The sequence below is a fragment of the Xyrauchen texanus genome, chromosome 12 (genome assembly GCF_025860055.1).
Source record: "Xyrauchen texanus isolate HMW12.3.18 chromosome 12, RBS_HiC_50CHRs, whole genome shotgun sequence".
NCBI lineage: Eukaryota > Metazoa > Chordata > Actinopteri > Cypriniformes > Catostomidae > Xyrauchen > Xyrauchen texanus.
Window position 1 is genome coordinate 37,435,537 of NC_068287.1, and position 26,396 is coordinate 37,461,932.

Here is a 26,396-nt window from a genome sequence, read left to right on the forward strand (position 1 = left end):
TAATGACATCTGAGATGAAACGTCTTAGACGTGTTGCAGATTAGCAAACAGCCTAAACAAATGGTCTTCCAGAGATAAACGCAAACATCAAATAGATGTCTGGGTGATGTACTGTACGTCAAGAAAACTTATTTTAGTGACATACTTTGCTTCAAAGTGTGTTTGAATTATTCAGATAAATGCCACTTACTTATTTTTAAACACAATTCACAATCATATTTGATCAAACTACACAATGATGACTCTAAGACATTATAGATATTACAGTTTTATCTTCTGTTAATGCATGATCTTCTGTAAAGCTGCTTTAAAATGATGTGTGTTGTGAAAGCCTCTAAATAAAAATTTACTTGACTTGACTTGTATGTGTATATAAGATTATTTAGCTAGCAAGGACAACTCTTTAAGACTGATTCTTAAAAGGAACTTAACAAACAACTTGTTTGGAAAATCCCTGCTAAAGGACAAAGAACTATTGAATCAATGTCATGAGCCACTTGTTTTGCTCATAGTTTCCTTTGAGGATTGATCTAACAGTTTGAGTCCTTTCAATTAGAACAATTACATTAGTGGACCAGTGATCGACCAATCATGCAAGTGATAAACAGAGTAGCACAAGTTACACACATAGCAGTCTGGTTGAGTGGGGTCTTGTGGTTCCACCCATGACCATGGTATCAGGGAATTTCTTGCAAATGTGAATGAGGTCTTATCTTAAAGACATCACCATATGTTGTATGTTATATATGTACCCAGTAGGCACACCAGCATACCAATTCTCATTAAAGATTAGTTTTTTCAACCAGTGAAGCATTGATGGTCCTCCAGCTTGACCTGCAGCAAACTAGCACTAACCAGCATAAACCAGCATGGGAATTCTTCCGATCTAAGCTGGTCATTTCTGCAGGGTTGCTGGGCCAGGCTTGTTTCTGCACAAATTATGCACTACACTACTTTTAGGGTCCTTTAAAATTAATGCTTGTAAGAACATTTTCTTTTCCTGAGGAAAACTCCTCACTCCTCTAGCAGATCTGGAACTGTTTGTGCTGGAACTGTTTTTATGAGATCTTGAGCCCTCTAGTAAAAACAAATTCCTTGAAACTCAGTCTGTGCAATTTATTAATGATTTGGGCATGGTATCTGCTAAAGGGCCCTAAAAAGACAATGAGGCTCAGTTTCCAAACTTAAGCAAGTCAAACTCATGTTGGGGGAGAGTGTTGTTCTGATTGTGGTTCCATTAGCGGTTAGCTCAATGCTAAATTGCGCTGGTGAATTGGCTGCTATGTCTAAGAACGGATCCACCAACCATCAACATCTGGCTCTTGCCAGAGACTATTTATCATAAGATTGAACAGAATTCTCTATCCTAGAGAGGATGTCAGGACAGATTAGAAAACAATGTCTGATATGCTTCTTTATCCAGTCAGACACTATTATTGTGTGACATTTTTATAATGAGGGAATCATTCCATGAAAGCGATTTACTTTGAAGCCTGCCCATGTAAATAGTAGCTTTATTGTAACTATCTACATTTCTGATGTGCAAGATTATATTAAAACTGTTATTTTGAATTGGTTACTGCACTAAGTCTATCCATCTATCTATCTATCCATCCATCCATCCATCCATCCATCCATCATCTGTCTGTCTTTTGGGAAGAGGTATGGCACAGTGATTAGCATGGAAATTGCACTTCATGTCAAAAAGGTTGTGGACTCCTGCTGTACGTCATGATTATAATGAATTTGCTAATTGCTAATGCTAATACATTAATTTGGCAAGGAAAATGGAAGAGACCAGGAGAAGGTGAGTTTCAAACAGCTGCTTTTCCAGTGCTCTGGTGGGGTTTGTTTTGAAATAGTGTGGTCAGAGACGCAATAGCATTCCTCAGCAGCTCTCTCTGACATACAGGACACTTGATCTTTTTTATTACCACATTAAAGTACTTTCAACACACTCATGCACACTTCATCTTCCACTTCTTCCAACTTCATCCAAACTTGTCAGGATTGTCCTCAGCTGCATTAGTTGCATAACCAAATGTCTTTGCCCCACATTCTCAGTGTCACAGTGTGTTTAAAGGGATATTTCACCCAAAACGAAATTCTGTATTAATTTACTCACTCTCATATTGTTCCAATCCTGTTTAAAAACATGAGGGTTAGTAAATTATGAAATAAATGTGTATTTTGGGGTAAACTTTAACTTTTAATTTCTATCAGAAGGGTTCTACCAATCTACCAAATTTAAATTAAGTTCTTAACCCCGAAATTTGCTTTGTCACTGATCATTTTGAACTGTAACGCCAACAGTAGTCCCTGTTGGCTTGTTTTTTGCATCAACACACATAACTCACACCTGAACATATTCTGGACATTATTAAAAAGTGGAAAGTAGGATTTGAGTGTGTTTTTGATGTAAAGCTATTATAGTCTAACAACCTTGAGGACAAGGCAGTCATTGGTCCAATCAAGCTGTCACCTGTCTCAGGGGCCCAAGACTGATAGAGGCCCCCATGTTGTTGGCACCATCTGGCTTCGCGTTTGACATAATGTTATGTGTGGAACACATCAGGCTGTCTAGAGAGCCAGCTGTGGAAATGCAAGCAAACTCTGTGGTGCCATATGTGTTTTGACCATCCATTTTTGTCATACACCTACCACTTTTGTAGAAAATTATGCAGTTTAGCCTTTTAGAGTCTTTAAAACCATAAAGCAGCAAATCAGAGTAATGAAAGCTGAAGGGAATGTCAGTTTTTCCATGTGTGTAGCTCAGATTCTTTATTATAGAAAGGGTGCCAGCTTAAGGATTTAGCACATTTTGGCTTCGCTCGTTTGCTAATGCTTTAAAGACACAGAAAAGCTGCTAACATGATTTAGTGAGTCATGTTTTGATTTGACATAGAATGCTTTTGTTTTTTGTACTTGCAGTGCAGCTTTGCGACTTCATTCGGTCTGAATGGCCCCTTGGTATGTATTAGAAAGATTGTAAGAATGTGGCATTACAGCCCCATGGATGCTTTGTTTGTTCAGCCGAGAAGCACACATGTCTTATCACTGATATAAAATAATGTCTGTATATTTCATGGTGGGAAAATCAAGTTTTTTTTCAAGCATTTTGTTGCCATACTGACCTGTGAACTTTAGGGTAAACGAAAGTATACAGAAGACTTCATGTACTTTCAACTTCCTAAATTGCTAACGTGTTTGTCCCTTGTCTGATTTTCAGATTTTTTTTGAACAAAACTGATTGCCCCTTAAATTAAATAAATGTATGTAACTTTTTCAGTTTGCATAATTGAAACATTGAAAGCCAAAGAAATGAAATACTTTTTTGTCCATTTTACCACTAGGCTCTATCTAAACATCTAAATAACACCTCAATGCACAATAAAATCTGGCAACATACAATGTTAACACAAACTCAGAAATTCAGACAGGAGCAACAACTTTTTCATTGTCCTGTAGCATTAGTAAACACAACATAATTTACCAAGTAAAACAAGTTCCTAGATCATAATTCTTTGTTGGCAGAGGAACAGCCTTCCTTTTAAACAGTCAAAGCCCTAACCCTAACTCTACCCTTAACTCTAGCTCTAATCTTAAAGGGATAGTTCATCCAAAAATGACAATTCTCTCATGATTTATTCACCCTCATGCCATCCAGATGTGTGTGACTTTCTTCTGCTGAACACAAATTAAGATTTTTAGAAGAATATCTCAGCTTAATAGGTCCATACAATGCAAGTTAATTGGTAAAAATTGTTCAAAAAGCACATAAAGGCAGCATAAAAGTAATCCATTTGACTTCAGTGTTTAAATAAATATCTTCAGAAACAACATGATAAGTGTGAGTGAGAAACAGATAAATATTTATGTCCTTTTTTACTGACAATATCCACTTCCACATTCTTCCTCTTTTGTTTTTGGCTATTCGCATTCTTTGTGCATATCGCCACCTACTGTGCAGGGAGAAGAATTTATAGCTTCTGAAGATATATATTTAACCACTGGAGTCTCATGGATTACTTTTATGATGCCTTGTAAAAATAGGCATACAAATGTTGGTACCCAATCACTTGCATCGTGAGGACCGACAGAGTTGAGATGATCATGTAAACGAAGAGAGCATTTTCATTTATGGGTGAACTATCCCTTTAACCTACTTCTGAAACGAGAAGGACATTATAGGTTTATAAGATGATTTTCAGACTGAACGTGTTGTTGCAGATGCAGGTGTCTTCAGTTGCATTTTTAAAAGTTGATGTTAACACACCTGACCTGTCCCACAAGTCACAAAGTGTACAAAACTTACCATATGTCCCATCCTGTACTGACATGAATGGACAAACCCATCAATTAGTTTGAACTATGTGTCTCTTCATCAGACCCGGAGGCTGACAAAAGTCGAGCGGCAGCGTTTTAGTGAAGAGGTGGAGATGCTAAAGTGTCTCCAGCATCCAAACATTGTCCGTTTCTACGACTCCTGGAAGTCTACCAATAAAGGGCACAAGTGCATCATCCTCGTCACAGAACTCATGACGTCAGGGACGCTGAAGACGTAAGTTTAGTCCTTGCATAGTTCCATCAAATTGTTGCAGATGGTGTGGGCATAACAGAATTACAGATGCCAGTAAGTAGACATCGGAACAGAAAAGATATGAACCCAGCCTTTTTAACTCCCTTCCCTGAAACTTTGCCTTTGTAAACTAATTGATAACTGGATTCTCAAATTCTAACTTCTTACCAACTTATCCAAATCCTACAAAGCTTGGTCTTTATCTGCCATAGTTTGAATTTGCATTCCTGCTAATGAATCTTCTACTAAATCCAGTCATATGTAATGATTTGTGTGACAGTCGCCCTATCCCAAACGATGCTACCTAAATCCTCCATTGATTGGGGATTTTGTTCACATTGTTGATTGTTGGGTAGTTAGTTGGCCAATGTGAAGTCAACCAATATGGTTTTCCCCAAAGGGTGACAAAGGGCTTTTATGGACACACTCAAACGAAAGCCACAAGTCCACATTAAGTTTGCCATTTGGCTCAGGGCAACTATGTTTTGAGCTCATGGGTTTTCTTGTTTCCTGTTTCCCTATAGGTACCTGAAGAGGTTTAAAGAGATGAAACTGAAGGTTCTCCAGCATTGGAGTCATCAGATCCTGAAAGGCCTTCACTTTCTGCACACACGTACACCTCCCATCATCCACAGAGATCTCAAGTGTGACAATATTTTCATAACTGGCCCCACTGGATCTGTGAAGATTGGTGATTTGGGCCTAGCCACACTCAAGAGTGCCTCATTCGCTAAGAGTGTCATAGGTGAGTTAAAACCAGCTTAAAATTTCCACAAATTATTACTTGTGTATGAATTTAATATTATAATTAGTGCTCAATCATTGTGTTTAATTTTTTTAATGACCTCTACCGAAATCTGGAGAGCAGGATGACATAACACTTTTTAACCCTTTAAGCTTGTGCCCGCCAAGAAAAAACTGTCAAAATATTAATAACTACACCCTTGACCAACACAAAATAGGTATCATTTTAAAGCTTTGAAGCTTTACGTCAAATTGCATGTAGGCATTATGACCAAAACTGAAAAAGTGATTTGAAATTTGCTTACAAAACAGAAGTGTTCAGTTTTTATATGTTATTAATAATTTTGCACTGCACATATTTTTGTAACCGGTAAAAACATCAATCGGATCAAATAGCCGTGCACCATATGTCATTGGAAAGCTCTTAAATAAAAGAATACAACCAGCCTATTTTTTTTCTCACAGACAAAAATATAGTGAGTAATAGCTAAGTAAATGTCTTTGACATACACGTTACATGTAAACAGATGTTGCTTATATGCCAGGTTTTCACTTAAAATTTCATGAAAAATGTACTGAAAATATAATATATCACATACCATTACTTAGAGGAGGTGATTATCTTTAAAACGAGCCCACACTCAACGTAATCGGATGCATAGATCAATAGATTATACAAATGAAGCACAATGTGCACACATCACATAATGTGCTATCTGGCTAAAAACGTTAGCTTTCCTGGATGAGATGACTTTATTGGAAATAATCTAGTATGTTGTCCAGCATCATGGAATTCTAAACCAATCATATTAGGATTCAAATTGCTGCAACCAGAGGTGGAAGTCATCCAAATATGGGCAGAGAGGATTGTTCGCTCTATTTACTTATGGCCACCAGGAGATGGGGCCAAATACATGGCACAGACTCAATGATGGCTCAAATGACACAGAATGGAACTGAATGAGATCTTAATTATTCATGCTTTGGAGAGAGAGCATATCTATCAGTCGTTGATGTATTTGCATGTGTAAGTAGTTCTTATGTACAATTATTAGGTTTTATGTGTTTGAAGAGGCTTTTAGATACTTATTTTTGTAATTCTCTAACTTTTGATTGCTTTGTTGTATCAACACAAAATTGTACTCAGTTACATTAAATGGTGACATGACTGGGAACAAAACAAATTCAGTTTTTTTGGAGCTACCTTGTTTATAGATATATATATAAATGAGATATACTGTATAATGTAAAATCAGAAAAATAAGCAGGAAAAAAGGTACATTTTTGGCTCAAGTTTTTTTTCTTTTCTATTATGCTGAAATCTGAATGATGAGTCTCAGAATTTATCATAATCTATATCATTAAAAAAAATGGTTTTCTTTAAAATGATACCAAACTCTTTTTGTTTTTTTGTCGATGTGCTGTCTTTATTTTGGGTGTGCCACTGAAACACAAAATCTTTAAAAACACCCTCAGGGCTTAAAGGGTTAACCTCAAAATGGCCAAATATCAGTCAAATGTTACACTTGATTTCTCTTTACAGAAGATAATGATTAGCATATAATCTATTCTTACAGAACTTGAATTGTCCCAACATTTCCCATACATGTTTGCACCAGCAAGTATTTTCTTTAACCTTCACAAGAGTTACTGTAAACAGAACCCTGCACCACCTATATTATCAGCTTATGTGCCTGTTAGTTTACTTGGTCAACTGTATTTATACCACTACAAGTGCATGACTTTAATTTAAGTATCAGCTTTGTCTCAGATGTTTCTCCTAGAATTGCTTAAGGATAAATATAATTCGATTCAGATAGCTTTAAAGTAAAGAGATATAAAGTATAAGTATAGAGTTTTTGACTTTGTTAAAAAGATACACATAAATGTTGCATTATTTGCCAATGGTGTATATACAAAAATTTAACAAAACCCTCAATGTTTATGCTGTTATTCCAAAGTTGGAGTGCCTATAACTCCAGAATTTAAAAGATATCTTAATATCATTTTAGATTCTGGTTCTGAACATTCCGCTTTGTATCTTAATTTTTAAGGCCCTATATAGTTAAATCTTAGTGTGACTTCATGTGTAAACAGTGAAAATAAAATTTTTTTACTGATTGAAAACTAAATGTAAGTTGCATGGTATGAAGCTAGTTTGTCATGTCCTGAAGTAAAACATTTGTTAGGAAACATAAAAACAACAATTTTCATCTATGATTAGGGGCAAAACTACATTTCAAAAACTAACCGTAGCGTCATTATTTTTTTTTTTTTACAAAGAGATAGGTAGGTCTATTACTAAAAACAGTTGACGCTAGCACCCCTTGTTGCATTACATGGCAATTTGACAAAAAACAAAAAACATTTTATGCTGTTTTTCCAAAATTGGAGTGCCTTTAACCCCAGAAGTGTTAAAGATATCTTAATATGCTTTTCGATTTTGGTTCTGAACAAACGTTCATTTCTGTATTTTCATTTTTAAGGCCCTAGATACTTAAATCTCAGAGATATGGGGCTCTCAATGTGGCTCCATGCGTAAATACTACAATTTTACCAATTTTCAATGGTCGAAAACCAAATGTTGGTCCATGGTATTAAGCCAGTTTTTTATGCCAAACAACACAAAGATCTGAAGTACAAATTATGTTAGAAATGCACCACTTTTATTCACATTAAAACAATAACGTCAATATTTTTCAAGACTTCATAAATATACTATTATAAAGAACAATGTGTAACAAAGTAACATATTGTGGCTCTTCAGTTAGTGCAATACCTACTATATGTAGTTTTTTAATTTGAGAAATGTACTGTACATCTGCAAAGCCCTGGAATGTATTATTAGGGGTCCAAACACCAAAGGTGATTTTCTTATTATTCTTGTGTAAAAAATCTAATAATGACATTGCCACCTTTCTAAGGTTATAATGACACAGAATGACCCATTTTTGATTTTTCTGATTTTGTTGGCATTTCTCTTTGCTCTCACACAGGTACCCCAGAGTTCATGGCTCCTGAAATGTATGAGGAGAAGTATGATGAAGCTGTGGATGTGTATGCCTTTGGCATGTGCATCCTGGAGATGACCACGTCAGAGTACCCTTACTCAGAGTGCCAAAATGCTGCGCAGATTTACCGCAAAGTCACCAGTGTAAGTCAATCTTGTATTACTAAGGGTGATATGCATGTCACAGCCCCGGGTTTGGCTTACAATGCCAATTATTTAGTGGCAAAACAAAGCCTGGGTCTCATTCACTAACCGTGGGAATGCATTTTTGTGTGAAAAAAAAACCCACTGTGTGAACGTTTTCATGCAGAAGTCATGATTTATCAAAAAGTTTGCACTTGCAAATTAGAGCTAACTCAAATCAAATGGACATTATTATATACTGTATATGTGTATATGTGGATGACTGAGGCTTGAGGCTTGTATGAAATGTCTCAGTGACATTATTTCACGACAAAGGGACAATTAAAGTGTCTCTCTTGAGCTATAATTCCATTAAACAGCATTCTCCTCAGTCGCTCAGAATTAACCTTATTTCTAATTACAGTGCTGAAATCGGTTATTAATTCCATTGTACTTATATGTGTGATGCATGCTAAGCACAATCTTGGGTGAGCATCGAATTGGGCATGATTATAATCTCTTCCATTATGCCTCTTTCCCTAGGGAGGCTACTTAAGAGTCCAACCAATCAATGTGTTGATGAATATAATATACAAAGAAAAAACCACAAAGTTAAACAGTTTGTAAAACAACACTAGAACCATTGTTGGATGAAGAAGCCCTTTCAGGAGATGTATTATTCTAGTGGGAAAATGGCCTGGTTTTCCCATTTTTTCTTCTTCTTCTTAACCTCAGACACTAAAGGAATACATTTTTCAGTTCCATTCATTGATGCATTTAATGGCCAGCACATGTTGAGAAAACAGTTTTGCAATGTGATTTTCATTAAATGTGCTCTCGGTAATTTTTTTACCACTTTTAGTTGTTTAGTTTTACAACCAGGGGTGTAAAGTACCGAATTACAAATACTCATGTTACTGTAATTAACTACTTTTTCCCAAGAATTTTACTTTTTTAAGTAGTTTAAAAATTGTATACTTTTACTTGAGTATATTTTATGTGCTGTAACTGTACTTTTACTGTGCTATTTATCAACATGATTGCCTAGAGAGAGTCTCGTGACTCCCATCAAATCAAATCACATGTAAAAAAATTGAAAGGCTGCTGCAGATCTGGCGCCATCTGTTATGGATGCTTCAAACACAGTTTACCGCTGAACATCTCGGCCACACCTGGAAGGCCAATTGCTTGATCGTGTCATGTGAGTTTATCTTGCTCAAGCCAGATATCAGCATTAATCCTGCCTCTAATTTGAAGAAACATTTTGAGGTAAATTTCATGTTTCTGCTTACTAGATTCTGTGTCTATAACGTAGCCTGTAATTTAACCTATTTTAATCTATCACTGAGATTATTGGGCTGAGGCTGTGAAAGATTATTGCAATGTTATCAATAGGGCTGGGCAATAAAATGATCTAGATATTTATTGGAAAAAAGAGAGATGTCCTCGATCAAACTTTTGAGTAGTTTTCTATATTTAGCCTATGTTCTACATCTAGAACAGGGGCGTTCGTTACATCAATTACGATAGCAAGAGCACCACTGGTTGGTTGATCTAGATTTATTTCCTGATGTCTTTAGCTGCGTGTTGTTTGATTGACAGATGGCTAATGTTTGAGCGCTAATGCGGTTATGCACCTAAATGATCAAATACACTTTATATATACGTTTATATATTATATATATTTATATATAAGACAAAAAGCGTATTTGCTTCAAAATGTTGGACTTGATGTGTACATGTATCCAAATTGGGCACTGTCTTGTAGGCTATGTCATATAAAGGCTATTAATCAAATAACATTAACAAGGAAACAAGAAAACCACTCACTAATTTTGGATGAATAACTTGAGTAGCTATAGAAGTATGAATGTAATAGAATAAAACAGTGACATTTTAATTTTTTTAATTTTTTTTAAATATTGTTTGTTTTTTAATAGTACTGGCCCCTGATGTAGAGTGTTAATTGGTATAATTAATTACCAGGAAAGTAGAGATGATAAAACAATGTATAATTACGCTCAGCCTTTATAAATATAGAAAAGTATAAATATTTGCAGAACAATATTGCAGCAGAACATTTCACCAGTCACAAACTTCATAAAATTGTTTATCATGCATTAGAATGAGAACACAATTATTTCTGAGCTTAAAAGATACAATAAATAAATCACTGTGGAATGTTCTCAAAAAGTGGACAATGTGGACAAAAATCTCAAAAAGTGGACAATGTGGGCCCCATGTGCTACTTAAAGAAATAATTCACAAAAAAATAAAAATGCTCTCATCATTTACTCACCCTCATGCCATCTGTCTATGACTTTCTTTCTTCAGAACACAAATTAAGGTTTTAGAAGAATATATCTGCTCTGTAGGTTCATTAAATGTAAGTAAAGTGGTTTATGCTGATTTATGTGATTTGTAGAGCTTCAATATTTTAGCACTGATTCATTTTCATTGTATGAACTGGAAATTTTAAATGTGTATACCTAGGGAATTTTGTCAGTGTATAAGAGTACACTAATATATACTGTAGATTACTTTAAAGCTAACAGACACAGACAAGTTAAACTCAATCGACAGCATTTGTGGCATATTGCTGATTATCACAAAAATGTATGATTCCAGTGGGGTACTTACAGCGGAAGTCAATGGGGCCAATCCGTAAACATTACAATACTCACTGTTTCAAAAGTATATCCACAAAACATAATGTAAACAATATGCATGTTAATACTATATTAGTGTGATAAAATCACTTACTTACTTTTTCTGTGTAAAGTTATAGCTAATTATACAAATTAGTTGCCATGACTATGTAATGTAATGTCAACAAACCCTAAAATGACTGTAAAATGACTATTTAAACAACTTTGCAGCTCAAATAATACACAAGTTTTAACAGAAGAATTAATGTTTGTGAAAAAAAGCTTTTATAAAATTGTAAGCTTTACATTTACTTAAAACCCTCCAAAAATGGTCCCTGTTCACTTCCAATGTAAGTGCATCATTGCAACTTTGATTTTTTGTTTTTAAGGAAAGGATGGATGAGTCAAAATAATTTTTTGTGGTAATCAACATTGTCACGAATGCTGTGAATTGATCTTAACTTGTATAAAACCAAAAATAATTTTAAAGCCACACAATTCTAAATTTGATTTCATGGGGTCTTTAAAATAATAAAATTGTGTAAAAAAAAAACATACACTACTGGTCAAAAGTTTGAAACACTTGACTGAAATGTTTCTCATTATCTTAAAAATATTTTGATCTGAAGGCATATGCTTAAATGCTTGAAATCAGTTTTGTATACAAAAATATAATTGCGCTACCATATTCATTTATTTCATTATAAAACTAAAATTTAATGAAAAAATACGTTTTTGAAATGTATGACTTCAAAGAAAAGCAGCCAGTAAGAGCCCAACATAGATGGGCACTGTTTAAAAATCATCCCAGGGTGATACCTCAAGAAGTTGGTTGAGAAAATGTCAAGAGTACATGTCTGAATAGTCTAGGCAAAGGGTGAATACCCAGATATTGATAATTTATATTTATTTTGTTTAGTCAAAACATAATTCCCATAGTTCAGTTTATATTCCAGAGTTTTGATGACTTTAATATTATTCTAAAATGTGAAAATAATTAAAATAAATTATAATAAAGAATAGACCGGATGGGCATACTCCCAGGCCCCCTCCAGGATCTTTGCGAGAGTAAAGATCTGGTCCGTCGTTCCACAGCCAGGACGAAAACTGCATTGTTCCTCTTCAATCTGAGGTTCGACAATCGGCCGAACCCTCCTCTCCAGCACCTTGGAGTAAACTTTACCAGGGAGGCTGAGAAGTGTGATACCCCTGTAGTTGGCACACACTCTCTGATCCCCCTTTTTGAAGAGGGGAACCACCACCCCGTTCTGCCACTCCTTAGGTACTGTCCCAGATTTCCACGCAATGTTGAAGAGGCGTGTCATCCATGACACCCCTCCACATCCAGAGCTTTCAGCATTTCTGGTCGGATCTCATCAATCCCGGGGCTTTGCCACTGCGGAGTTGTTTGACTACCTCAGTGACCTCCCCAGGGAAATAGAATCTGATCCCCATCATCCTCCGGCTCTGCCTCTACCATAGAGGGCGTGTTGGGATTTAGGAGTTCTTCAAAGTGTTCCTTCCACCGCCCAATAACCTCCTCGGTTGAGGTCAACAGCGTCCCATCTTTGCTGTATACAGCTTGAATGGTTCCCCGTTTCCCCTCCTAAGGTGGCGGACGGTTTTCCAGAAGCACTTTGGTGCGGACCGAAAGTCCTTCTCCATGGCTTCTCCGAACTTTTCCCACACCCACTGCTTTGCCTCCCTCACGGCTGAGGCCGCAGCCCTTCGGGCCTGTCGGTACCTTGCAACTGCCTCCGGAGACCTCCGGGACAACAAATCCCGGAAGGCCTCTTTCTTCAGTCGGACGGCTTCCTGACCACCAGTGTCCACCACGGTGTTCGAGGGTTACCACCCCTTGCGGCACCTAAAACCTTGAGGCCGCAGCTCTCCACCGCGGCTTCGGCAATGGAAGCTTTGAACATTGCCCACTCTGGTTCAATGTCCCCAACCTCCGCAGGGATGCCTGAAAAGCTCCGCCGGAGGTGTGAGTTGAAGATCTCACGGACAGGGACCTCCTCCAAACGTTCCCAGTTCACCCGCACTACTCGCTTGGGCTTCCCAGGTCTGTCCAGAGTCTTTCCCCACCCCTGACCCAACTCACCACCAGATGGTGATCGGTTGACAGCTCTGCCCCTCTCTTTACCCGAGTGTCCAAAACATATGGCCTCAGATCCGACGACACGATTACAAAATCGATCATCGACCTTCGGCCTAGGGTGCTCTGGTACCACGTACACTTATGAGCATCCTTATGTTCGAACATGGTGTTTGTTATAGATAATCCATGACTAGCACAGAAATCTAATAACAAACATCCACTTGAGTTCAGATCAGGGAGGCCGTTCCTCCCAATCACGCCTTTCCAGGTGTCCCTGTCATTTCCCACGTGTGCGTTGAAGTCACCCAGCATCACTATGGAGTCCCCTACTGGGGCCCTATTCAGGACTCCATTCAGGGTCTCCAAGAAGGCCGAATACTCTGAACTGCTGTTCGGTGCATATGCACAGACAACAGTCAGAGTTTTCCCCACAACCCGTAGGCGTAGGGAGGCGACCCTCTCGGTCCACCGGGTAAACTCCAACGTAGTGGCGCTCAGCCGGGGACTCGTGAGTATCCCCACACCGCCCGTCAGCCTCACACCCTGGGAAACTCCAGAGAAGAATAGAGTCCATCCCCTATCCAGGAGTACGGATCCAGAGCCAAAACTGTAGCGTCGATGTAAGCCCCACCAGATCCAACTGGTAACGCTCCACCTCCCTCACTAGTTCCGGCTCCTTCCCCCAGTGAGGTGACATTCCACGTCCCCAGAGCAAGCCTTTGCTGCCCGGGTCTGGTCCGTCGAGGCCCACGGCCTTCACTGCCGCCCATATGGCAGCGCACCCGACTCCTGCGGTTCCTCCAATGGGTGGTGGGCCCAAGGGATGTAGAGGGGGTTCCACGTTGCTTCTTCGGGCTGTGCCCGGCCGGGCTCCGTGACAAACCCGGCCACCAGGCGCCGCCGACGAGCCCTCCATCTGGGCCTGGCTCCAGACAGGGGCCCCGGGCTTCCTCCGGGCAGGGTAACTCCTCCTCTTGCCGTTTTTTCCATGAGTCATTTTCGAACCATTCTTAGTCTGGCCCCTCACCTGAGACCACTTTGCCTTGGGAGACCCTACCAGGAGCACATGGCTCCAGACAACACAACCCTCAGGATCATAAGGGCACACAAACCTCTCCACCACGATAAGGTGCTGGTTCCCGGAGAGGCATGTGTTTTGTGGATCTGGAGAAGGCGTATGACCGGGTCCCCCGGGAGAGACTGTGGGAGGTGCTGCGGGAGTACGGGGTGGGGGGGTCCCTTCTTAGGGCGATCCAATCCCTGTACGTCCAAAGCGAGGGCTGTGTCCGGGTCCTCGGCACAAAGTCGAGTTCATTCCATGTGGGGGTTGGTCTCCGCCAAGGCTGCGCTTTGTCACCAATCCTGTTTGTGATATTCATGGACAGGATATCGAGGCGTAGTCGGGGTGGGGAAGGTGTGCGGTTCGGTGGGCTGGGGATCTCATCGCTGCTTTTTGCAGATGATGTTGTCTTCATGTCATCATCGGTCCGTGACCTTCAGCTCTCACTGGATCGCTTGGCAGTCGAGTGTGAAGCAGCTGGGATGAGGATTAGCACCTCTAAATCTGAGGCCATGGTTCTCAGCAGGAAACCGATGGAGTGCGTACTCCAGGTAGGGAATGAGGTTTTGCCCCAAGTGAAGGAGTTCAAGTACCTCGGGGTCTTGTTCACGAGTGAGGGACAATGGAGCGGGAGGTTGGCCGGAGAATCGGGGCAGCAGGGGCGGTATTGCACTCGCTCTATCGCACTGTTGTCACGAAAAGAGAGCTGAGCCGAAGGCAAAGCTCTCGATCTACCGGTCAATTTTTGTTCCTACCCTCACCTATGGTCATGAAGGTTGGGTCATGACCGAAAGAACTAGGTCGCGAGTACAAGCGGCCGAAATGGGCTTCCTCAGAAGGGTGGCGGGCTTCTCCCTTAGAGATAGGGTGAGGAGCTCAGTAATCCGTGAGGAGCTCGGAGTAGAGCCGCTGCTCCTTTGCGTTGAAAGGAGTCAGTTGAGGTGGTTTGGGCATCTGGTAAGGATGCCCCTGGCCGCCTCCCTAGGGAGGTGTTTCAGGCACGTCCAGCTGGGAGGAGGCCTCGGGAAGACCCAGGACTAGGTGGAGAGATTACATCTCCACACTGGCCTGGGAACGCCTCGGGTTCGCCCAGTCAGAGCTGGTTAATGTGGCTCGGGATAGGGAAGTTTGGGGCCCCCTGCTGGAGCAGCTGCCCCCGTGACCCGACTTCGGATAAGCGGTTGAAGATGGATATAATAAAGAATAAGTGTTTTGATCAGTATGTGTATATTATATTTGTTTGTGAATAAAATGTATAATATATTTATTATATATAAAATAATATATACTTTAAAGTTAATAATAATAAAGTGCAACAAAAATGTTAATAAAGATGACTTCATAAAATACAGATTATATAAACCTATGGGACTGTTCACACCATATGCCTGTTTCAATGGTTTTTTTTCAGCGTCTCACACTGAAGTGAGAGACATTAATTTCACACATACTTTGGCCTGTAATCATTTCCTCTTCAATTCACTCATTCAAGGACATTATATTGTCTTGTCCTGCATCACAGTCTGTTGTTTATGAATTTTAAGCTATCCTTTCTTCAATCAGCATATCCTTTGGTTGTGTTTTGTTCATGTTTTCCCTAATACATTAGCATTATGTCAAGGTCAGGCCATATCAGATTCAGCTGATAAGAAAAGAGGAAGGAAAGAGTGATTTAGATGTTTGCAGTCATTTGTGTGTTGCTACGCCTCTCTGACATGCCAAACAGACGTCATCTTTCATGCTGCTCTTCCTGGTAGTGCAGAGTGTGGCATGTGTGGCTCGGCCTTTGATGTGGGCACGCAGAAATGACATGGTTGGTCAGGGAGGACATTTCCATTTTGCAGAGCATTGAGCGATAAGGAAAAAGAGAGGCAGAAGCTCTTTTCCAAAACCTAGTGAGCTGCCAACATTTTTATGCATCATAGACATGCGTCAGACAGACAGAAGTCAGCCAAAATAAGGTACCTGATTTTGGCCAAAATCTAAGGCAGTGTTGCATGTAAAGCATTTTAATACATATAGCTTAATCTGAGAAACGCTGAGAAGAGAGCAAGATGCAAAGCCTAAGGGGCTGTTCACACCAAACACTTTTGCACAAAGTAACATACAAGTAAGTATATATGTTAAACACAGTATGTTTCAATATGTTGCTTTATTATAAACAGTGTAAAATAAATGAACAGTACTTAGTTCATATATATACAATATTTACATTTACAGGTTCATAATTTTATTTTGGGGGTCTACTGAAATGGGTTTAGATGCTTTAATGTAAAAAAAAAAAGAAGACATTCTTGTTCTCATGCATGCAGCACCTCTTTTCACCCTCTGTCTGAAATGCTCTGATTTAGCTCCTGTCCCTTTAAAGCCCCCCTTGCCAAAAAGCCCACTCTGCTCTGATTGGTCAGCTGGCCCAGTCTGTTGTGATTGGTCAACCGCTTAGAGTGTGTGTCAGAAATGTAACAGCCCTTACCATAACCGAGTTTCATCTTAAATTAGTCCTTAGACAGGCATTATGCAAATGTGTTACATTGTGACATAGCTAAGTCACGGAGGTAATCGCTGGACTGCAACTCACTTTGGCGTGACTTTTTGACTTCCCCTCCGTTTCTTTAAAAAAATTGTATATGTACATTTTTATTTGCATGTGTGTGTGTGTATTGCCCCCATTCCTTTCTTCCCGGAGGTGCATGGTAGGTACCTTTCACTGCACGCACGCGATCTGTGAGCTCCTCCAATCTCACTACCCTCGATGGTGGCAAGGTGCTACTCGGTGACTCCCCAGGTGGATCAAGCAGTCGCGGTGCACTTATGCCCGCAAAGCGCCTCCACCTGGCGGAACCGTCCAAGGCTCCTGTCCAGGGCCTGTAGGTTGACGTCGTCCCTGACGGCTAAGGCCTACAGCGCCACCTCCGCGGTGCACCAAGCCAAGGCACTCAGAGAACTTCACAAGGGTAGTCCTGACCCGCGTCAGGAGTTGTGCTCGGCGACCGACTTCACCCTCCGGGAAACGAAGATCTCGGGCAGGCGATGTCCACCCTGGTCGAGTCGCGAGAGGCTGACAAGGTGCGTTTCCTTGACACCCCATCTCCCAGGTTGGGCTGTTTGGCGACACCGTTGGAGACTTCGCCCAGCTGTTCTCAACAGTGAGGAAGCAGACGGAGGCCATACAGCACATCCTGCCCAGGCGGAGCCACAGACCCCGCACTCCGTCTGCTCGTCATCCAGGGCGTCCCCCTGCGGTTCTCAAAACCGACACCAGCTCCGCCACAGCCCACCCATTGGGGCCGGCCCCGGTGCAGAGCTACCCGCAGGACTGCGACGCCACCCGCCTCACGGCCGGCCGCCAAGAACCCCAATAAGGCTTCAAAGCGCCCCTGAGACGGGCAACCCCGGATCTCAGGAAGCTGGTAAGCAGACCACTCCCTCCCCTGCCGGAGGGTTGGGTGGAGAATCCTTATTTCTTTATTAATTTTATTTTTGCCGCATACCCAACGGGCTGCGGTACCCACATTTAAAAATCCCCTGGGCTCTATTTCCAGTCTCCCTGGCCGTCATTATCACCACCGGTTCTCTTTGGCAGGTACCGTGCCCTGGAACCAGACCTCCCGCTTCCACGCGCCCAGCTGTGGCACAAGCCCGCCTGCAGGAGCAACCCCTAGTGTCAACTCATCGACACAACGTCTCGTTCCCTCCATCAGGGAACGGAAGTTACATCAGTAACCGAGACGTTTGAATATCAGCTGAGCATTGAGAATGTCTGAAAGGCACATTCGTATTAGATCTTTCTTATTGCTTGGGTTAATGAAAATAGACTAACTAGAGGCAGAGAGCATGGGGTTTAGGATGCAATGAGTCATGATCTGTGGAGGTGGCATTTGACCCTGGCATATTCATGTAAGCAAGAATAGCGCTGTTGTTTGTAGATGGTTTTGTCTTCAGTTTAGACTGTGAATGGATTTTATTATCTGGAAAAAGCATTTAACAAGCTTTTGCAGAAGAAAAATAAAAGGAATGTTAAATTGTGCCTGTTTGCGAAAGGAACACATCCAAGACTTTGCAGAGAGACACAGTGCTGTTATCATTAACAAAGGCTAAAATGAAAATAAAAATATATACACTGATGAGTCAAAACATTATGACCACCAACCTAATATGCTGTTGGTCCACCATGTGACACCAAACAGCGCTGACCCGCTAAGGCATGGACTCTACAAGACTCCTGAAGGTGTTCTGTGAGATATGGCACCAAGATATTAGCAGCCAATCCTTCAAGTCCTGTAAGTTGCGAGGTGGAGCTGTTGTGGATTGGACTTGTTGGTCCAGCACATCCCATCAATGCTTAATCGGATTGAGATCTGGGGAATTTGGAGGCCTCAAACAATTCCTGTGCAATATGTGCAGTATGGCAGGGTGCATTATCCTGCTGATAGAGGCCACTGCCATCAGGGAATACCATTGCCATGAAGGGGTGTACCTGGTCTGCAACTATATCAAATTGACGTCTATATGAATGGCCGGACCCAGGAATTCCCAGCAGAACTTTGCCCAGAGCATCACACTCCCTCCACCGGCTTGTTGTCTTCCCAAAGAAAACGGGACTCATCAGACCAGGTGACCTTCTTCCATTACCCCAAGGTCCAGTTCTGAAGCTCGCGTGCCTATTGTAGGCGCATTCGGCGGTGGACAGGGGTCATCATGGGCTCTCTGTCCGGTCTGTGGCAACTTAGCCACATACGCAGCAGGATGCGATGCACTGTGTTGTGCCACATTCCTCCCGTAACAATCATTAACATTTTCTGTGACTTGTCCCACAGTAGACCTTCTGTCAGTTCAGATCAGATGGGATAACCTTAGTTGCCCTTACGCATCAATGAGCCTTGGGCGCCCAAAACCCTGTCACCGGTTTATCAACCACAAGATAATTTTAGACCATATCCACACTAATCAGTTTTGTTTTCATTTTCCTTATGGCACATTTGGAAAAGTTTCCGTTAATGGAGAGTGTTTCGTTGAAGGAAAATGCCATTCCAGTGAGGCATAAACGTAATGAAATCAATGCTTTTCCAACAAAAACTTTGTAGGGTTTATATGACCTTAGTTTTACTATTGTATACACGGTATAGTATAAAATGTTAAACCTTTACAACTCACCTTAATTAAACATAAAGCATGCCACTAGATTGTGGTAACCGACTGCCCTGAGAAATGTATTGCCGTTAAACATATTGAAATTAAATCTTTTAATGCAATAACTTTGTCAGCCTATAAATAACAGACAACATAACAGACAAATTTTATGGAGGTTTGAAGCCTCCCATTACGTTTAGTTTTAATATTTATAGACTTTAGTGCATTAACACATACACAAACACAATCTGTAATTTTGCTGTGTTTGTTTTTCAGATAGGAAAGTGCCGGTGGGCCGTCGAGCGCAACTTTATGAACTACAGCCCTGTACTTAACATTCTTTTGTTGTCATGCCACAGGTTTTTCTCAGTATTCTGGGGTTACCATGGCAACTCAGTCTCTTATTTAGTTCTTAAACTGTCATTCTTTCTTAAGCGAGAAAAATAAAACAGGTTTGAACAACCTGTGACACATTTTTCAAGTAATTTGGTCACAGGACAAAAATGTTTCACAAAGTCTGTTTTTCAACAATTCAGGTGTTGCAATAATTCTTTTAATTCATATATTAATTTTCATTATTATCCTATTGACCTATATATTGGTCAGGCTTATATTTGTGTTTGTCTTATTTATACTGTAAACAGTATATACACTTTAGATATCAGTATGGAAAATTGGACAATCAATTTGCAATTAACTCGACTGACTTTCCTCTAAATTTAAAGTGCATTTTAAAAATAGATAAGTGCGATTCCATTCATTTAGAGTATATTCTGATTGTTCTGGTAATGCAATGCTGCCGTTGTCATGGCTCCAACTAATTACTTGTAATACAATAAGTCTCTCTTAGAAATGAATATGTGTCCTTCATTGCCATGGGGACAAATTTGTTCTCTGGAGGTTGTAGAGGCATTAGAACCCAACTGTCTTATGCACATCTTATTGGGTGGGCAAATAATTGTGTAACACCTCTGCATATCAGAAATGACTATAATTAGAATATGGACAGGTTGCTATGAAAACTGTCTCCTTATCTGCCTACGCACAAGCATAGTTATAACTTTAATGAAATGTCAGCATATTAAACATTCATGGAGTATTGTGCTTTTTCAAACAATCGGAAGAGGAACCAGTGGTGATCAGTACCTTATTAATTGTGAAAGTACGTAAGACTTGGCTTTCTTTTGTGTGCATGACCTCCAGTTTACATGCAATGGATTGAGTGACATACTGTAGAACAGAGAGACAATTACAAGGAGACTGCATATTAATTATGCATAAATGATCAAGTCAAAAATGTTACATTACACACTGTTATTTTATTTACTAAATTTATTGTGTTAATTACTTAATTTAAAAATGTTTTGGACAATATAATTGTTATTGATGATTAATATGATTTTATTACACAGATCTTTGGAATACTTGATTCTGATTGGACTATCATGCTATTCTTTTCATTCAAATTTACTTCTAATTAGTCGATTCTGGGGTGGTTGTAATGCTGTGAAAATTACCCTGGCACCAGGTTCCTTGTTAGAGCTACATTTTGTGGTTTCCTCCTCATTTTAGCTTTACAACGTGGTTTAGACTGCCTCACATTGACTTATTTTGCTTTTCCACTTAAAGGGATAGTTCACCCAAAAATGAAAATTCTTTCATCATTTACTCACCCTCATGCCATCCCAGATGTGTAGATTTCGGCTCTGTATGTCTATACAAAGCAAATGAATGATGACTGAAACTTTGAAGCTCCAAAAAGCACATAAAGACAGCATAAAAGACTTCAGTGTTTTAATCAATGGCATCTGAAGTGATCCAATCGGGTTTGTGTGAGAATAGACCAAAATGTGAATCTTTTTTGACTGTAAATCTTTACATCTTAAGTCTCTTTGGGGATTGTGATTTTAAGCTTGTTTCCACTTCCTTGCGCAATCCAGCTCTCTGCGCATTTGTGTTGTATTTATTTACTAAAACAACCAGACTCAAATCACTATTGGAGTGACCAGTTTTCCTACTGTAACTACCATCTCAATATTTAATATACAAGAAAAGACATGCAAAAAAAAAAAAAAAAAAAAATAGTTAATGTGTTAATTACTTATTTTAAAAATGTTTTGGACATGAAAATACAATTGTTATTGATGATATTGTATTACACAGTTTTTGGAATACTTGATTCTGATTGGTCTATCGTGTCATTCTTTATCAAATATTTTAGCATATGTAATGATTTTGTCCCCCTGTTTTCCTACAGCTGTGCTTGTTTAATGTCTCTAGTCTTACTCTGGTCTCTTCTCGCATAATATAATAATTTCAACTGAAATCATTATTTCAGGTCAATTTTATTTACTTATTTTTTAAAGGGATAGTTCAAATGAAAAATTACAATTCTCTCATCATTTACTCACCCTCATACAACCCCATATTTGTATGACATTCTTTTTTTCTGCTGAACACAAAGATTTTTAGAGTTTCACAGCTCTGTAGGTCCATACAATGCAAGTAAATGGGTACCAAAACCTTGAAGCTCCAAAATCACATAAAGGCAGCATAAGAGTAGTCCATAATACTCCAGTGGATACATTTATATTTTCAGAAGCAATATGATAAGTGTGGGTGAGAAACAGATCTCTATCAATTTCTGCTTTCACATTCTTCTTTTATTTTTGGTGATTTGCATTCTGCATGCATATTGCCACCTGCTGGACAAGGAGGAGAATTTATATTAAAAAACGACTTAAATATTGATCTGTGTCTCACCCACACCTATTATATTGCTTCTAAAGAATTATTTTAGAGTTTTTATGCTGCCTTTATGTGCTTTTTGGAGCTTCAAAATGTTGGTACCCATTCACTTTCATTGTATGGACCAACAGAGCTGATATATGTTTCTAAAAATCTTAATTTCTGTTCAGCAGAAGAAAGAAAGTTACACATATCTTCGATGGCATGTGGGTGAGTAAATGATGAGAACATTTTCATTTTTGGGTGAACTATCTCTTTAAGTAGCCATGTAATAAGTAGGATAATGTACAGTCAGCCGGTAAATATGACAAAATAAATACAAGACCCCTGAGTGGTCCTGATCAGGGTTATTTAGCAATAATGACCAGCTGACTGTTCATTAAACCTTAAATATTTCCCTGCACTTCCTCCCATAGTATTACATTATATGATAGAAAGACATTGAACTACATGTACTGTATTTAAAGGTGACTTATTAAGAAAAAGATCATCAGTGGTTTGAATGAACCTAAAGCATTCTGTAATCTTTACTACTGTTTACAGATCAAACCTGCCCATTGGTCAAACAATCATTTCATTATGGGTTAACAATACATTAACCCTTTAAATCAGGTTTTAACTGTTAAAGGCCATTCTAGTTACTCAAATATTGCTGAATGATTCTGTGAAACAGATTTCATGCTGAAAAGCAACAAACATTGAACCACCTGTTTTGTTATTAGGAGTCGTTCACACTGTACTTTTTTGTTTTTTTTGCATCCATCTGTGCAGTTTCTTCCTGCAATACAAACATGCTGCACTGATGTCTTTAAACGTAGCGCCTTGTCTCGTTGTGGTTTCAGCACCTCATGCTGGAGTGCTTCCATTTTTAAGAAGCCTAATTTTTATAAAACTTGTTGAAGCACCTGCATTCTGTTCCACTGCTTGTGTTGGGAACGCATTTAGACTGAACACCTTTTACTGTGCTGCTTTCAAATTTGGGAAGATGGCACAAAAGTAACATATTTTGCTTTTTGTATATTAACCCACTAATGCTGTTTACCTGTTAAATGCACAGTGGAGATGAAAGCCTTCTCATCAAGCGCAAGGCCTGGTCACAGCGAGATGAGTTTGGTCAATTAGCTGAGGCGCAGGAGAAAATTGACCCCCCTTTCCACTGCAATCAAAATCTTTCAGGTCGATTTATTGACTCAGAGTGAGAGTAAACCTTCTAATTAATCTAGGCTGTCAAATGAGCGAAGATCTAGCCATACTACCTAGTACGCTACATGCGCTATTCTAACCTGTTATACCTGGTGTCCATGGATGACACGTTTATTTGGTTAGTATGTTCTCCTTGAGGACATTAATGAGTTTGTTTGTGAAACTTCCAGGATGGTACATTGCGTTTGTTCACAAACAACATGTATTTTTATGTTGCCGCTCAAAAAGACTACCATATCTTTCTCCAACCGTTGGAGAAGAAGCAATCTCATATCTGTGAATATGGTATCTCTCATAGATTGCCTGGATCCAGGAGACTTAAAGGGACAGTTTACAAAAAAGTTTTAATCATTTATTTACCCTCATGTTATTAAAAACCATATGACTTGAATTTTTGTATGGGACACAAACTGAAGCAGTTTTACGAGGTGAGAACTTCATGCGCACCCGCAACCCCTTTACGATGAATTGCACCTCTGTTTTGTATTTTCTGTTTTCTTTTCCATCTCAACCTTTCAATGGGCCTATTATCTGAACGGGTAATGCCAAAGCCTTCTAGTTACGTCAACAAGTTCCTCTCAGTATTTTTCTGTGGCAGCTCAGAACATTGAGGTGGCTGACGTTGCCACAAAATGTTCTGTCCAGAAGCAACAGGGATCTAGTCCATTTTATATTTCGCAGTACATCGGTCATGGCTGGAAGAATACAAAAGTTGCATCATAACTCTCCTCCATTAGTATTTTAGTCCAAGAACACAGTTTCAATTGATTACATTTTAGTCATTGTAAGTGTTTAACATATCAACATTAATATGGCGAGGAAATTTATTTTGAATTAGTCGATTCTGGGGTGGTTGTAATGCTGTGAAAATGACCCTGGCATCAGGTTCCAAGTTAGAGCTACATTTTGGGGTGTCCTCCTCATTTTAGCTTTACAGCGCAGTTTAGACTGCCTCACGTTGACTTATTTTGCTTTTCCACTTAAAGGGATAGTTCACCCAAAAATGAAAATTCTCTCATCATTTACTCACCCTCATGCCATCCCAGATGTGTCGATTTCAGCTCTGTACGTCCATACAATGCAAGTGAATGATGACCGAAACTTTGAAGCTCCAAAAAGCACATAAAGACAGCATAAAAGACTCCAGTGGTTTAATCTTCAAAACAAAAAGTCTTTTGAAGTGATCCAATCGGGTTTGTGTGAGAACAGACCAAAATGTGACTCTTTTTTGTCTGTACATCTTGCCATCTTCAGTCTCTTTGGGGTTCATGATTTTAAGCTTGATTCCTCTTCCTTGCACCATCCAGCTCTCTGCGCATTTGTCAAACACTAGGAAGGGTAACAGAGCTTGAAATCATGATCCTAGATACTCTAGGATCATGCCTAGATACTGCAATAGCAAGATGTACAGTGAAAAAGGAGTTACATTTTGGTCTATTCTTGCCTCAAACTGATTGGATCGCTTCAGAAGACATGAATTAGACCACTGGAGGTGTATGTATTCCTTTCATGCTGTCTTTATGTGCTTTTTCTGAGCTTCAACATTTTGGTCACCATTCACTTGCATTTTATGGACCTACAGAGCTATGATATTGTTCTAAAATCTTTGTTTGTGTTCTGCAGAATAAAGAAAGTCTAGCATGAGTGTGAGTAAATGAAGAGAGAATGTTAATTTTGGGGTGAACTATCCCTTTAAGGGAGATTAAAAAAAACAATAAAACTGTAAAAACAATGTTTTCTTGGATCTCAAAATTGTATCTCTTATCATCTAAATGAAATGGTAGTGGTCCCTCTAGGAAAACATTCATTAGCACTGTGCAGACTGTGTCTTGCTGTCCTTTTTCTAAACTGACTGTCTAACCATTATAAACTTACATTTGTATTTGTAGACTTTTCCGTGTGTTTATTCATGCATGTTTTGTGTAGTTGCACAAAAGTGTCCTCACAAGCCCTATAAAATGTATATGAGTTTGGTAAGGGCAACCAAACTGTGTTCCACAAAGGATGTCCTGTGTGATTGATGTTGTTCTATAATATGGCAACTGCTCCCTATCATTAGCTGCAGATCACACAGATAACATGATCTGTTTAACCCAAAAGGACTGAATCCACTTCTGGCATCATGTGTTCTGTTGACTAAATATAACGTGTGCCTTGTAACAAACAGCATACAGTTGTGTATTCCCAAGCTTCTTGAAAACTGTGTTTTCTCTTCCTCCAGCTTGTTTTTTCAATGATGTGTCGGCAAAATTGATTGTTATATAATTTTTTATATTTATTGTGTTTTCTGGTGAAATGCCATGCTTCCATTGTACGAACAGTACATTAATTAGTTTGTTTTTACACACCAAGGGATAATTTGATGCTGTCTAAAGCAACATGATCACACAGGAAGTTGACATGCTGCTGACATCAACCTCATTCTGCAAAATAACTGACAGTCACCTTCTCCACTGAGATATTTTTGCATTATTTTAAGTGTGTTTACTTTTCTTGTGGCGCTACATCAGAGATGTGGTTTCTTGTACCGAATGGAAACCAGGAAGTTATTCGAAGGTTGTATTTTACTCCACTGACAGTTAGGTTTAGGGTTTGGGTAAGGGTAAGGGTATATGGTTGATAAAATATCCATTCCTGTTCAAGCCAAGACTGAACTCCTTGTCTTCCCAGCCAACCCTGCTGTCGAAAACGAACTCTCTGAACATGCCACACAACTTCTTGTTCAGTCACTTGTCATAACTAGACTGGACTGTTTTAACTCTCTCATTGCAGGCCTTCCTGCATATGCAACTAGACCTCTGCAAATGATCCAGAATGCAGCAGCACGTCTGGTCTTTAATGAACCAAATTTTACTCACATGTTACACCACTCTTTGTCTCTCTCAACTGGCTGCCAGTTTATGCACGTATCAAATTCAAGGCTTTGATGCTGGCATACAGAATAGTCACTGGGTCTGCTCCAGCATACCTAAAATCATTTCTGCAGAGCTTCGTTCCCACCAGAAGCCTGCGGTCGGCTAAGAAACATCACCTTGTTGTACCAACACAAA

General features: G+C 39.6%; 1 protein-coding gene across 1 annotated transcript in view; it reads left to right on the forward strand.

Annotated features, from left to right (window-relative positions):
- Positions 1 to 26,396, forward strand: part of LOC127652249 (serine/threonine-protein kinase WNK4-like) — a 92,835-nt gene that overhangs the window by 33,945 nt on the left and 32,494 nt on the right. Inside the window, exons 2-4 of the mRNA XM_052138383.1 lie at positions 4,389 to 4,561; positions 5,104 to 5,324; positions 8,320 to 8,477. Of these exons, the coding sequence (XP_051994343.1) occupies positions 4,389 to 4,561; positions 5,104 to 5,324; positions 8,320 to 8,477 (552 nt within the window). The remainder of the gene's footprint in view (positions 1 to 4,388; positions 4,562 to 5,103; positions 5,325 to 8,319; positions 8,478 to 26,396) is intronic.